The sequence below is a fragment of the Salvia hispanica genome, chromosome 4 (assembly GCF_023119035.1).
Source record: "Salvia hispanica cultivar TCC Black 2014 chromosome 4, UniMelb_Shisp_WGS_1.0, whole genome shotgun sequence".
In the NCBI taxonomy this organism is placed as follows: domain Eukaryota; kingdom Viridiplantae; phylum Streptophyta; class Magnoliopsida; order Lamiales; family Lamiaceae; genus Salvia; species Salvia hispanica.
In genome coordinates, this window is record NC_062968.1 from 28,302,143 (window position 1) to 28,316,141 (window position 13,999).

The following is a 13,999-nucleotide window of genomic DNA, read 5'->3' on the forward strand; positions in this document are numbered from 1 at the left end:
ACTTTTACGAATATAATTCGAGTATATGCATTTAAGTACTCGTGCCATTGTATATATCCATTCGACTTATATTTTGGATCTTCACATTTTTTAAACTAGTGTAATGAAAATGAATGTAATGTTCATTCCATAATTAATTAACGTAAAAAAAGAGACATTTAACGGACATTACAAAATAATAATATGAAATATATAATGGTAGACAAATGAATTACTATTAGACAGCCCAGATAGCAGACGCGTATGGTAGAAAATTACTAGGTGTTTCAAATACTATATTAGTTTCAAAACATTTTACAAATTTATTTAAATTAAATATAAAAAATTTGACATCATCTCTTCTCCAATTATATAGTAATAGTACGAAGTTAAATTATAGGCTTCAAATTTTCATTTAATACTTTGAAATGTCAATATCCCATGTTTCTAGCCAATCTTTTTTAAAAGAGTTTAAACTATTAATAACGCATCATAGCCACTCTTTTTTAAAAGAGTTTAAACTATTAATAAGCGATGCGTGTGATTTAGCCTAATAGTAAAATGGTTAATGCCTAATGCTAATGATCTTGAGTGTGATTTAGCCTAATAGTAAAATGGTTAATGCCTAATGCTAATGATCTTGAGTTCGAGTCCACCGTAAAATTATCAAACTTAAAGAAGAGTAACATCAATAAAAATCACTTCATCTTTAACTTTAGAGTCTATCGATGAAATAAAAAGATCAATACTATACATTATCATAAACCAATTGTAATTTACATACCATATTTTCCAAGGAATTAGTCATATAAATATTAGACATAACTATTATGCGAATGCAGCAATACGAAATTCAACAATACATAGCATGGCTAACAGCCTAACACGTCTTTTTTTAAAATAACGAGGGAAAGCTACTATTCAAGATGCGCATAAGATAAATCATTGTTCAAATTATATTCGACCTATATAATTTCCACAATATTCGAGCAAAAATAAGTATAATGGTTTAGACATAACTAATTAAAACCAAAAAAAAAAGTACACCCCAACTGCCAACATACGCGGCATTAATTAATTATTAAAGTTTGTAATAAACAATAGAATGATAAATGTACATTCTAATTCCGTATGGTCGGCTACTTAATTTTTTTCATTACATTAACTACTGATTCAACCTTCTAAATCACTACTCTTAAAATAATAACAAACTGACAAAAAACGAATGTTTTATTGGCAACCCACATTAATATCGGATTTCCGAAGATTAAATATATAATGTCTGTATATTGATGGTTTCCAATTTCCTTAAAATGGGCCTCCCTTAACAAATTACGAGTGGATTACCTTCTTCTCTGACTGTTTCAAGAACTAGGCACCATACACTTGTTTTTACACCCCTACTTACGCCTATTTGCATATTTTCTTGATAAAAATTTGATCTTGGTGAGCTATTTTTGGGTGTGGAGTGATTTTAGGAAGGGTTGTAAAAATTTGGAGGTGGGAAATGAGGTAATTTCCTGCTTTTTCGGGCCATATTTTGGAATAACTCATAGCTCCCGCGTTTGACTTTTTGTCTCTTGTGGTTTCTGCTCTGGTGATTCTTGGTAACCCTCTCTCTCTCTCGATTATGTGTCTTCTTTTGTTCGTTTATGTGATGATTGTGCTGTTGTAAAAATCGGTTCTTGATTTGGTTTGTGTCAGTTTTGTATGAATTAACCATTTCTGTTTGGCTTTGGAATTCAGAGATTATGGGTTGAGTTTTTGTTTGGATTAATGGAACTTGCAGCTTTGGTTTTGTGTTTAATGCTTCTTTAAATAGTTAAACTGATGGGATTTGGGATGCATATTTGTGGTTTGTCTTGCAAGAATCAGATGGTGTTCTTGCAATGAAATCAAGCTCATTTTTCATTTTTGAATTAAGAAAATGAAGGTTCGATCTAGATTGTACTTTGAATGGCAAATCCGAAACAAGGTTATCTCTGATCGTATATGTCTTCTCTTTGTTATTGATTTAGTTTGAACGTTGTTCATTGTTTTAGTTTGTCGAGCTCTAGATGAACTAATGTCGATACGATGACCTAGGTTCTCACGTTGACACGTTACTGCAAAAATGGCGAAGCCTATCGGCTAATGCTAGTTGTCTCATGAAATAACATATGCATTTGTGTCTGGTTTATTTCTCTATGTTTGTTCGTCTCGTTTAGTCCCTTGGCGATTATTGATGTTGAAACCTTCTATCTGTCCCTTACACTTGATGGTTCCGTGGATTGCAGGTGCTCAGGCAAGTAACGACCCTGCCATTGCAGGAGGATGGAGGGCGTGAAAGTTTTGATCGAGGATGCACTTCCTGCATCAGGAGCTTCACCTATGAAAGGGGACCAGCCAACAACGGCTGTAGAAATCACAACCGTTCCTGAATTGGCTTCAACAGAGGATGTGGTTGAAGACGCCACTCTCTCAGTCGAGGAGGAGACGAATAAAGAAGGTATCCCTCAAGATGTTAATAATGCCACAATCCTAAGCGAATCCGTTTCACCAAGTGCAGTCGAAGGTGATGCTTCATCCGGGCATCTTCAAGTAAAAAAGGCCGGCCTCAGAATCATTGCGCTTCCAACACCCGACGATGATTGTATACCACCAACTCCTTCATCACCTCAAGTGAAAAACGATACCACTTTCCAGCAGCCCCCAAAGACACCTAGGACACCTAGGACGCCTAGAACACCAAGGAGCATCGACTTCAGCAGAGGCCAAATTGATACAACTGTACCTATCGAATCTGTGAAGGCTGCTGTTTCAAAGTTTGGTGGGATTGTCGACTGGAAAGCCCACCGTATGCAGGCTGTCGAGGTATAATCTTATCCTTGTTACCTCTCTCTCAAATTTTGTGTGAACCTCTCTAACTTCTTTGTGTGCAGAGGCGTAAAACCATAGAAGAGGAACTCGAGAAAGCTCAAGTGGAGATACCGTTATTTAAGAAGCAATCCGAGGATGCGGAAGAGGCCAAACTCTTGGTTCTGAAAGAGCTAGACAGCACTAAGAGACTTGTTGAAGAGCTGAAACTCAATCTTGAACGTGCTCAGACAGAAGAGGAACAGGCGAAGCAGGATTCCGAGCTTGCAATGCTTAGGGTCGAAGAGCTGGAGCAAGGGATTGCCGATGAATCCAGCGTTGCCGCCAAGGCACAGCTTGAGGTCGCCCAAGCAAGGCATGCCACCGCCGTTTCAGAACTCAAGGCCGTTCAAGATGAGTTAGAACAGCTCAGGCAGGACTATAACCTGTTGGTAGCCGAGAAAAATGCATATGTGAAGAGGGCGGAAGAAGCTATTGCCAAGTCGAAAGAGATTGAGAAGTCCGTAGAGGATTTGACAATCGAGCTTATCACTATAAAAGAGTCATTGGACTCTGCACAAGCTGCACATCTGGAGGCGGAGGAGCACAGAATTGGAGCGGCTATGGCGAAAGAACAGTACATGCTCAACTGGGACAAGGAGATGAAGCAAGCTGAGGAGGATCTTGAGAAGATGAAGCAGCAGGCTGCGTCCTCGAAGGATTTGCAGTCCAAGTTGGAGACTGCAACCGTTTTGCTGAGAGATTTGAAGGCTGAACTGGCAACATACCTCGAGTCAGAGGAATCTGGCAGAGCAGGAAATTTCGAAGATGTGCTCAACGAAACGGAAATATCAAACCAGGGTCAAATCGAAGCAGCTCTTTCCGCAGCTAAGAAGGAACTCGAAGAAGTGAAGCTCAATTTTGAGAAAGCGAGCGAAGAAGTTGCCATCTTGAAGGTGGCCGCGATATCGTTGCAGTCAGATCTCGAAAAGGAAAAGGCAGAACTGGCTACTGTTCGGCAAAGGGAGGGAATGGCAGCTATTGCTGTTGCATCTCTTGAAGCCGAGCTGAACCAGACCGAATCCGAAATCTTGCTTATTCAGCTTAAGCAGAAAGATGACAGAGAGAAAATGGTGGATCTTCCGAAGAACCTACAAAAGGCTGCACAAGAGGCTGATCAAGCGAAGTCCTTCGCTCAGGCTGCTCGTGACGAGCTCAGAAAGGCGAAGGAAGAAGCAGAATTGGCGAAGGCGGGAGCCGGTACCATGGAGAGCAGACTACGTGCTGCTCAGAAGGAAATCGAAGCAGCTAGAGCTTCTGAGAAGTTGGCACTCGCGGCCATCAAGGCATTGTCGGAGAGTGAGTCTACTCAAAGCAACGACGAGGAGGATTCGCCAGCCAGAGTAACGCTCTCGTTAGAAGAATACTACGAACTCAGCAAGAAGGCCCATGAGGCCGAGGAGGCGGCGAACGAACGCATTGCTGCTGCCCTTGCCGAGATCAAGGTAGCTAAGGAGTCCGAGATGAACAGCTTGAAGAAGCTTGAGGAAACTAACCGCGAAATGGCTGAACGAAAGAACGCCTTGGAGGTTGCGTTGCAGAAGGCCGAGAAAGCCAAAGAAGGAAAGCTAGGCGTCGAACAAGAGCTGCGTAAGTGGAGGTCCGAGCATGAGCAAAAGCGGAAAGCTGGAGAGTTGGCCACGAGCAACACGGGAACGGAAACGTCTCTGGATGCCAAACCTGCCAAGAAGAAGAAGAGATCCATCATCCCTAGAATATTCAGGTTCTGGAGCAAGAAGTCATCCAGGTCGTCCAGGTCATCCAAGTCGTCCAAGTCGTTGTAGGCGTCGTGATCGTCTCCCACCGTATTGCTCGTGGATCGGAATCGCCTGCCTTGGAATTAAGGTTTCTCCTCAGAATCACCTTGTCCATTCTTGACAAAAACGTCTATATTTGTACAGCAGTATTGTTTTGTGTACACAATAGGTTGCTCTGATCATAAATTTACTTTTACTTTTTCTTTTTTCCCCCTAATACTTGGTTGGGGTTTTACAGTTTGTAATTATATCTTGGTGTGGCCCTGAGGGATTGGATTCTGTAATAAAACTTTTATACTTTTTTGATACATTGATAATTCAAGTTACATCAGACTTCTTGATTTTAGTATTCTTGAGAAATGAGAATGCAAGAAAATCAGACCACTTTTATCAAACTATTGCAATGAAACATTTAAAGAATTCATTCCCCTATCACAAAAGTATCAAGATTTAGATCCAAAAACTGTTTGAATGATTGTTGTATGCCAAGGGTTAGAAAGGTGTTGGATGAGATTATCAATAGGGCCAACATGTGTGACATTTGCTTGAACAAAGATTCCAAGAATTGCCACCATTGCCAATCTCCCTACACAGAAATACAAGTGTTAAGAGAGATGGAAAAGAAGATGAGAGAGAGAGAGAAGGGGGAGGCAAGAACCATTTTTTATCTCTTTAAGCTTCCATTCATGAGCATTCTTGATATCTTTTGCTAGTCCAAGTGGATTGAGCAACGGGCCACCGGGATACCTGCTTGATGCAGTGGAATATCAAGGCTAGAGACCAGAAATGGAAAAAAGATTCTTTTCGACGCGATGAAGATGAAAATTACCCGGGTTCAAGCCCTTCAAAGGAAGCTTCTAATCCGAAGAAAGAACCCTCTTTGGCTTGAGAGCCAGGAGTTCTGAAATCCATGTATCTTTTGGTTTCTACAAAACTGCACCACACAAACAAGAGTTAAAAAGTCAGTCAGAATACAAAATCACAGGATTAGTAGTGTAGTTCTAGTTACCCCATTAAGAGTAGCTGCACTATGATGAGAGTTCTGGTGCTAGCAAAACTGAACTTGGTGGCACCGGCTTCATACCAAACGGGCAGGTTGCTTATGCCCGTCACGCGTAGTAACTGCCGGAAAAACAAGAATCTGATGATCATCTGTTGAAACTGAATGAAATTCATGGTTGTTACACAGTGACTTACATCAGTGGCAAGAATCCCTGCAACTCCAGCCATGGCAAACCTGGCATGAACTAGTTCTGCCTGGACATACCATTTTAAGCTTTCGGGATCTTCACCGAGCCCGAGGGGGTCGAAACCAAAATCTCCAGCTAGTCTACATGAATGCAAAAGAATGCAGGGCTTTAGATAGAGCACTGATGTAGTGTGTACAAGCACTAAGAATTTAATCAACAAACATGGCCTCACGTTCCATCGAGATAGGGTGGAGGGTCGAGGCCGGGGAGCCACGTGGGCCGGTTCTGAGCTCGAACTACCACCACCCGGTGGCGGCTCGGGGCTGAACCCGACCCCTTCTTTGCAAGCCAGCCATTGTTGGATCTGGTGAAGGAAGTTCTGTCTCTGGTTTTTACAGTGTATGGGAAGGAGCTACAGTGAGCCAACATTTGAATTCCTCTTCCCACTGCTATCTCCATCGTTTTCTTACCTCATATTTCCAAACTTCTTGTTAAAATACTTAGCAAAAGGAATACAAAAAACAAGGTCCACAAATAATGAAGAGCTTCAGTTATAAACTGGATGATAAACATGATAGCATGGCCCCACTTATCCTTTTCTTTTTTCTTTTTATTTTGTTGTTGTGCATCCTACATGGAATATTACAGTTAAAGTTATAAATCATGGTATTATGCAAAGATATTATCATTCAACATAAAGTAGATTGCTAGAAGCAACCAATTACAGCAAATTTTTGTCTTGAGAATCTTCCAATACTAAAACAGATTAGGGTCCTATAAAGTAGTACAAAAGCTTGATCAATCATAGATTGAACTTCTTTACAACTGCAGTCGGCGGCTGGAGATGCTGAAGGAGCTGACTCTCATGGGGGTTGCCACCACGAGCGGTGCCTCAGGTGAGTTGCTGACAGCGTATTTGTCGTGCATGAAGCGACTGTCAACAATCGAGTCATCTTTAAGGACAACCTTGTAGCAGTAGCAGCTTTTTAGGCCTACTTGATTTTGATAGCAATGATGAGATCCATCCTTAACCTGTTGGAAATTCCATATAACACTAAACTTCCCCACAGTGGCAACCAAGTGGCGCTCCTGCTTCCCTTCCTCCGTGACCTGAGCAATTGAACGACATCTCTAGCATCAGTTTCTTGCAGCATACCATCTCAAGAAAGATAAAAGCATCCCATGCCTTCTTCAAGTGGCGAACCAAATATGATAAAAATGCATATGGAATAAACTATCCGACATTGATATTTAACTGAATATGTGTGAAGGGATATTGGGGAAACCTTCTTGCAATTAGTTCACCAGGGTTTAATTGGCACATGTTTCTGAAGAAGGGTAGAAGATTTAGAAAAGATTTCAAATCCAACATCTCATGTCTAGTAGTAACAAGATCAATAAATGATGAAGACCCCAAAATTTTGCTATAAAGGCTAAACCCAAATCACAATCATGCAAAACTAAACGCAGCACTTAAGTTTCTCATTCTGAAAGCTTTACAAAATCTATCAACACATCTAAACCACCAAATTAGTATACATCAAATGTGCTAATTAAATGGAAAGCAGAATAAGAAACCAATCAGTTACAATCTCATTAAAGATGAACAAACAACATCAACATTAAATGTTAAGACCAATCTAACCAAAATAACACCACGAGAAGATTAACATGCATACGTACCCACGAGAACTGAGCATTGCGGAATTTGCTTGTGCCAGCCATGTGCGAATCCAAAGGATTCAGCTTCAACAACCTCGGAGCTGAAATCCGATGCCCCATTCGGCCAGAGAAACCCGTCTTGGTCTTACCATCTTTATCTGTGAACAGACTGCATATGAGGACCAAGTAAGTATCAGTGGTTCCCAAAATCCATTTCCCATCAAAGGTAACATCAACATGAGTGATAGGCGAGCCGAGGCCAGGAAACGCAGTCTTGGCCTGCCTCATGGAACTGACTGAGTACAGCCTAATCTTCCCATCTAGCGATCCAACCACAATAGAGCCATCACCAGTCGTTGCAAAGCACTGGAAATTAGTCCCCCTCGAAAACTGATGCCCCTGAGTCCAATTCAACACAGGCGTGCTCTCATTCACAATATCCTGGACCATCCCCCTCCTATCACGCATATCCCAACGACACAGCCTGTTGTCATCCAATCCCAAGAAAGTCGACCCCGAGGGATCCATCTGAGCCCCCTTGTTATCATTAGTGATATCCCTCATCGAAATGTCAGCTCCATCCTTTTCAAACTTCCACTCACTCACAACTCTCCCAGTTTCGATATCAAGCTGATGCAGACCCTTCGAATGTGGTTTAGCTTCATTCATAGGGCTCATGAGAAGCATATTAGTCTCAGCTCTCATGAGCAGAGCCTTCCTCGGAGTCGCATTAGCACCCTTCCTTCCACTCAATTTGCCTTCTTCAAAATTCACATACATCCCCTTCCCTTGAATCCCATGGCTGAAATTCCTAACAACCTGAATCCCCGAATCGCTGACTAAGAAACTGTTATCCAAAGCCCCCAAAGCCAAGCTCTGGATAGCGCCCCCATTCACCGCAGCATCCTCAAACTCCTCAGTCAAATCATTGCCTCGTCTCACCGGAGTTTTGCTCGGGGGAGTCTTCATCTCCGCATCCTCCCACATCGAATCATCCGCGGCCTCAGGATTCGCCCATCCGATGAAATCCTTCCCGTACACCTTTAGCTTACTAGCATCATTAGCTTCATATCCATAGGTATTTTCAAACAAGCAATCCTGATACCTCTTAGTGAAACAATCCCACTCTTCCGCGTTGAAGAACCTAATCGCCCAAACACCATTCACGACGAAATCACAACGCCTCTGCTCCTTAAACGCCTTCAATTGCAAATTCTCATCAACCCTAGCTCTCACCTTCGACCCGATTTTCAAAAGCCAGCAGGCATTCGGGTCGGATCCGCCTTCATCGTCGTATTCGTCGTCTTCCTCCTCGCCGTTCGGAGCCCCCTTCACAAAGGAATAGCTAGTCACCTTCTCGGACACCACCCATTGCGATTTGGCGGTGTTGCCGCCGACGTGGAGGTAGAGCTTTACCGCGTTCATCAAATTCGGAGCGGTGGAGGTGTTGTTGTACTTGAGTTTGAGCGCTTTGAGGCGCGATTCGACGTCGTCGAGTGACGACGGCGGTTTGGGATCGGAGGGCTTCCGGTCGGACGGGTGCGACGACGGCGTGGCGTAGGCTTCTTCGGAATCGGATTCCTGGTGCGTGGTGTCGTGAGATTCGGTGTCGGATTCGGATTCGGAGTCGGAGAGATTCAAATCTCTGCTGGGGTGGGCGCCCATTGCAACGGCGTAGAGAGAGAAAGAGGAGAGAGAGGAGCGGGAGTTGAAAAGTTTGAAAATGGAGTTTCAGTGCTTCCGATTTCTAGGGTTATGGATTAATTTCAAAATAAAATTTAATCAACTGATTTGAAGTTCCAACGGATAGTTTCAGAGAGAGTAGTGTTGTTATTTTCATTTAATTCTCTTGAAATTCGTATACTTGTATTCAAATTTCATAATAAAGGGCAGAAAAGGAAATAACGATACTTAAATATCCATATCACGTGGAGTACATAACTGAAATAAATTCATATTAAATGGAGGTAAGTGACCAGATCTTTTTCGTTTTGGGAACAATTCTGTTGTTTTGGTAGATCATTATGCCGGCCACGACCTTCATGTCGTTGTCGTGTATGGATTTGATTAGTGATAAAAGCTAGCAGTGATTTTCGTATTTCATAGTGCTGAGGTGAATAATTCATGGACAACTTGCCAGAAAAATAAATTTAGTTGAATTTTGGTTTATTCTACAACTTTAAAAATCACATGGAAAAATGATTCTACTACTATAGAATGGGTAGAGGATTTGGAGTATGATAGTTAACAAATCATACGTTCACGTCGTCACCAATATGTTAAACAATGTTGTCTATTAACAAATAAACGATATGATTTGATTAAAAAACATCATAATATATTGCATGTATGAGATCACATTTTTTCGCTATAACATAATTAAGAACAAACCCATACTCCATATGGGCTGTCCAATCCACGCGGAATTGTACAATTCATTATGTCCAAGATGGCCGTGATAACTAACACGGGCCTAGCCTTGGTACCAAACTTATGATAAGGAACAAATGGCAAATCCTATTCAAACTTTGCATTTATTTAATTTACAACACACAAAAATCAAGCTTGCTTCTCCCAAACTGCATAATCATTACCATCAGCTGCAACCTTAAAATCCGGAGGAATTAGGTTGCCTAGATCGATCTCTGCCCCAATTTTGGTAATGATCTTACCATCAATCTTCGCCACATAAAGATTCGTCTCTGCAGCCAGAATCTCGACCTTGCTGTCCGCACCAATGTCGTTCCTCCTCCTCACCGCAATAAGCTTCGTAATCTCTTCCTTCTTCCCCCATTCAAAGAAATGATCATAGAACTACAAAACAAAGAAAATCATGCACCATTTCATCTTATTCCCGGATTTGAGGGAGCCCCTAACCAAATCATTTTGCAAAAAAATAAAATAAAAAACCTACTTAAAAAAATACTATCCTTCTTGCATATTTAGAGGTGTAGGGGCTTCAGCATCCCCAAACAAAATTATTATTCTTTCTAACTTATCCCATCAGAAAATTTAGATTTGCAGCTCTCGATCAAATATACTCTCTCTGTCTTATAAAAATAGACTAGTTTTACCATTTGGTGTCGTTCTTTAAAGTTAGGCTAGTTTTAAAATAAGAAAACTTTTAAACAACTAAACATTGCTGATATATATGATAGACCCCACGATCCACTAATATTACTTCATGATCTTTTATTTTTCACTCTCTTACTTAGCCAATTGCGTATTAAAACATTTGTTGTTTCAAGATGTGTTATTTTTATGGGACAGAGAGAATATTTTATTTGCGGGTTTAGGGGGGCTTGAGCACCTTCGAAGAGAGAAAATCATAATGAACCACACGTACCACAGATGGAACACCAGGATGAGTAAGAATATAAGCATAGCCCTGCGACACCTTCTCCGCCGGAAAAGGCCACCGCTTCTGCGTGGATCCGGTGTCGTGATTGTCGATGAACGTGACAGCACTCTCCGGACTTATCCCGATCAACCCCGGCGGCCTTCCCTTAGCATCCCTCAACCTCCACAGCTCCCCCTCCACCGCCGCCTGAAGGATCCCCTTCGTAGTGAAGTCGACGGCCGCCACTTTCCCGCCGGCTCTCTTCATCCACGCCGCCACCTCTTTCCTATGCCGGCTCTGATCATACGCCAGCTCCCCGTCCTTCCCGTAAGAGAGATAGTTCCAGATCTCCCCCACGGCGAAGTCCGGGCGGGTCCGGTCCACGTAGAACTTGGTGACGCGCGGCGCGTAGCCCTTGACGAAGTCGAGCCGCCAGCCATCGAAGCCGACGTCGGACTTGAGCCAGTTGAGCCACCCGGAGAGCTCGGCCCGGACGCGGGGGTTGAGGTGGTCGATGTCCGGAGCCATCGGGTAGGGCTCGCCGGAGTCGAGGTTGCCGGTGCCATCGGAGAAATTCTTGTCGTCGCGGCATATGAAGGACGGGCCCCAGTCGAGGCGACCGTCGGGGGTCCCGCCCTCGAAGATGCTGTAGATCCCGCGGCGGTCCTTCTTCTCGGCCGTGCGGTGGTTGATCACGATGTCGGCCACCGCCTTCATGCCGTGGGCGTGTATGGATTTGATTAGTGATCGAAGCTCGGTGCCGTTGCCGTATTTCGATGCGTCGAGGTCGTATAGCCTTCCCGGCAAATATCCTGCACAAGAAACATTGCATGTTGACTCATGTGTTGACATTGTGTTGACATCACCACCGATTAGTTAAACAATATCCCTTCTATAAATGAAGAAAAGAACATGATTCAATTTATAAATATCAACAACATATTATACGCTAGATAGATTTTTTCGTCGTCGAATAATTGAGAACAAATTCAAAAACGTTACGATCGTTGATTTTGGACGCCATGGGAAAACCAAATTTTATCATGGAGTATATCAGACGACTTGTCCTCTTATCTAGCTTATTAATGTCCAAACTTTTAATTTCTTGAATTAAGAAATTGACAAAAATTAGTCTTAAGATTGTAATTTTAGTAAATTTTCCTAAATTGTGGATGGAATTAACTTTAATTAGTTATATATTCATTTGAAGAAGATACTAATAAACTAAAAATAGGAGATGCTGTTAACTTGTAACTGAAAGTTGGCCTAAGAGTCAACTTTATGGCCATGTTATTGTTGTAAATAAGATACATAGAGCATCCGCAGCTCGATATTCGTCCGTCTGTGCCGCTGGCAAGGACACGTCCGTCCGTACCAGCGGTACGGCGCTGCTCTTAAATAAGAGCACGTCCGTGCCGCTGAGCAGCCTTACGTGGGCACGCGATTGGCCAACGGCAATTTCATTTTTTCTTTTTGTAATTTTTTTTTAAAAATTCGAATTTAAATAAAAAAAATATTTTTAAATAAAAAAAATATTTTCCCACTTCTCAATTAATTATATCCATTTTTACACACTTTTAATTTATTTTCAATTTTCCCCCTCAAAATTCACATTTTAATTATGTATTTTTATTTTTTAGGATTTTAATTATGTAATTTTTATTTTTTAGGATTTAATTATGTAATTTTTATATTTTAATATGTTTTTATATTATAGAAATGTTTTTAGTAATTGAAGTATTTAAATTGAATAATAGAATAGTGGGACCCTTGAGCTTGTCCTTGCGGAAGAGCACGAATGTAGGTGTTGTGCTTTTGCCTACAAAGAGTAAAAGTGGGTCCGGGCCCACCTCCGTGCTCTTAAATAAGAGCACGGATGGAGATGCTCTTAGTATTTATTGTTTTTCCACTTTATACATATACAAATATATCATTATTTATTATTAAAATCATAGCACCATGAAAATTCCCTAGAATAAAGAGAGAGATTGACCATGAGAATCAGCAGAGTGAGAGGGAGGTGGAAGCCATATATGTGTAACTCCGGCGGCGGCAATGTCAGGTACAACACCGATAAGCATATTGTACCACCCTCCTTGCTTGTTGCATGATTCCCAGTTGAATCCCTACGCACATCAAAAATAGAAATTAATTAAATACACAAATTTGAGTGATAAAAACAAAAGAATAATTGATAAACAAAGAGTGCCTGAAACATTATGGTGGAAGTGGAAAAGCTGGGATAGAAAGTAGAAACAGAGAAGATCATCCAAAAGAATGTAAGAAAAGTAGTCATGTTTTAGAGTTGGTTTTTTTCTATGATTCTATTGACTTAGGGACCTCTTTATATGGATTTGAGGTAATACACTAAAACAGTTATTTCAATATTGTAAAGAAAAAAATAGTTTTCTACTATAATATTAATTTTTTGTGGCTTAAAAAATATCACAGCTTATCGTCATAAATTCAAGTGAGTCAGCCTGAATTCGTGTTTAAAAAATATTTTGATTGTGAATTATAGGCCAAATAGATGATTTTGAGTTATTGGTGAAGTACAGTCGATTCCAATTATTTCTAAAGAAGACTTGGTCATTTGAAAGTCATCCACCACCATAGCCACCACTGCGTGATCATGCTTGTAAAAATTCCACAACATTAATTAATTAAGAGAAAGATGGCCAAAGTCAGAAGTCAGGGGGGCAAAAATATGGAAAATTGTTATAACGCATTTATCGCATGGAAAAATATCAGAATTAGTGCATACTATATGTTGTAATTTGTGATATAATTCCTTCCGTCCACGAACATGAGTCTCATTTTTTCATTTTTGTCTATCCAAAAATAAGAGTCCCGGTTCACTTTTACCATAAATGGTAATAGAGTCACATATTTCTCTACGAGCATCTCCAAGGGGAGAGGTAAAGTTATATAACTACCAATCTACCATATTTATCTTTTTTTCATGAAAAACCATTCTCCAAGGGTAGATATATTTGAGAATGTATTATACTTTTTGTCATTTTGAAGATGTATCTTTACCTCTTTATTAATGGAGAGGTAAAATTTTGTAACTACCATATTTGGCTTTTTTTCATGAAAAACCATTTTCCAAGGGAGGAGCTATTTGAGAATGTATCACACTTTATATTTTTTTAATGCATTTTGTACTACTACTT

General features: G+C 40.9%; 4 protein-coding genes across 6 annotated transcripts; 1 reads left to right on the plus strand and 3 right to left on the minus strand.

Annotated features, from left to right (window-relative positions):
- Positions 1–1,307: 1,307 nt before the first annotated feature.
- Positions 1,308–4,939, plus strand: LOC125224041 (protein WEAK CHLOROPLAST MOVEMENT UNDER BLUE LIGHT 1-like). 3 transcript variants are annotated; one of them, XM_048127381.1, is made up of 3 exons: positions 1,308–1,586; positions 2,256–2,832; positions 2,901–4,939. In XM_048127381.1, exons 2-3 carry the CDS (start codon positions 2,293–2,295, stop codon positions 4,656–4,658), a joined length of 2,298 nt encoding a protein of 765 aa, XP_047983338.1. In that variant the 5' UTR covers positions 1,308–1,586; positions 2,256–2,292; the 3' UTR covers positions 4,659–4,939. The 3 variants fall into 3 exon arrangements, with proteins under 3 accessions (XP_047983338.1, XP_047983339.1, XP_047983340.1); XM_048127382.1 differs by having other exon boundaries at positions 1,308–1,491; XM_048127383.1 differs by lacking the exon at positions 1,308–1,586 and adding an exon at positions 1,938–1,954.
- Positions 4,940–4,997: 58 nt separating this feature from the next.
- Positions 4,998–6,309, minus strand: LOC125224042 (photosystem I chlorophyll a/b-binding protein 5, chloroplastic-like). The gene is made up of 6 exons (XM_048127385.1): positions 6,054–6,309; positions 5,829–5,961; positions 5,641–5,753; positions 5,461–5,565; positions 5,290–5,378; positions 4,998–5,217 (listed from the first exon to the last, which is right to left on the minus strand). Exons 1-6 carry the CDS (start codon positions 6,278–6,280, stop codon positions 5,075–5,077), a joined length of 810 nt encoding a protein of 269 aa, XP_047983342.1. The 5' UTR covers positions 6,281–6,309; the 3' UTR covers positions 4,998–5,074.
- Positions 6,310–6,463: 154 nt separating this feature from the next.
- On the minus strand, positions 6,464–9,217 carry LOC125217701 (protein CYPRO4-like). Its single transcript, XM_048119224.1, has 2 exons — positions 7,505–9,217; positions 6,464–6,931 (listed from the first exon to the last, which is right to left on the minus strand). The coding sequence occupies exons 1-2, from the start codon at positions 9,146–9,148 to the stop codon at positions 6,641–6,643; spliced, it is 1,935 nt and encodes a 644-aa protein (XP_047975181.1). The 5' UTR covers positions 9,149–9,217; the 3' UTR covers positions 6,464–6,640.
- Positions 9,218–9,779: 562 nt separating this feature from the next.
- LOC125224116 (alpha-amylase-like) lies at positions 9,780–11,679 on the minus strand. The gene is made up of 2 exons (XM_048127465.1): positions 10,830–11,679; positions 9,780–10,297 (listed from the first exon to the last, which is right to left on the minus strand). The coding sequence occupies exons 1-2, from the start codon at positions 11,673–11,675 to the stop codon at positions 10,043–10,045; spliced, it is 1,101 nt and encodes a 366-aa protein (XP_047983422.1). The 5' UTR covers positions 11,676–11,679; the 3' UTR covers positions 9,780–10,042.
- Between the last annotated feature and the right edge of the window lie 2,320 nt (positions 11,680–13,999).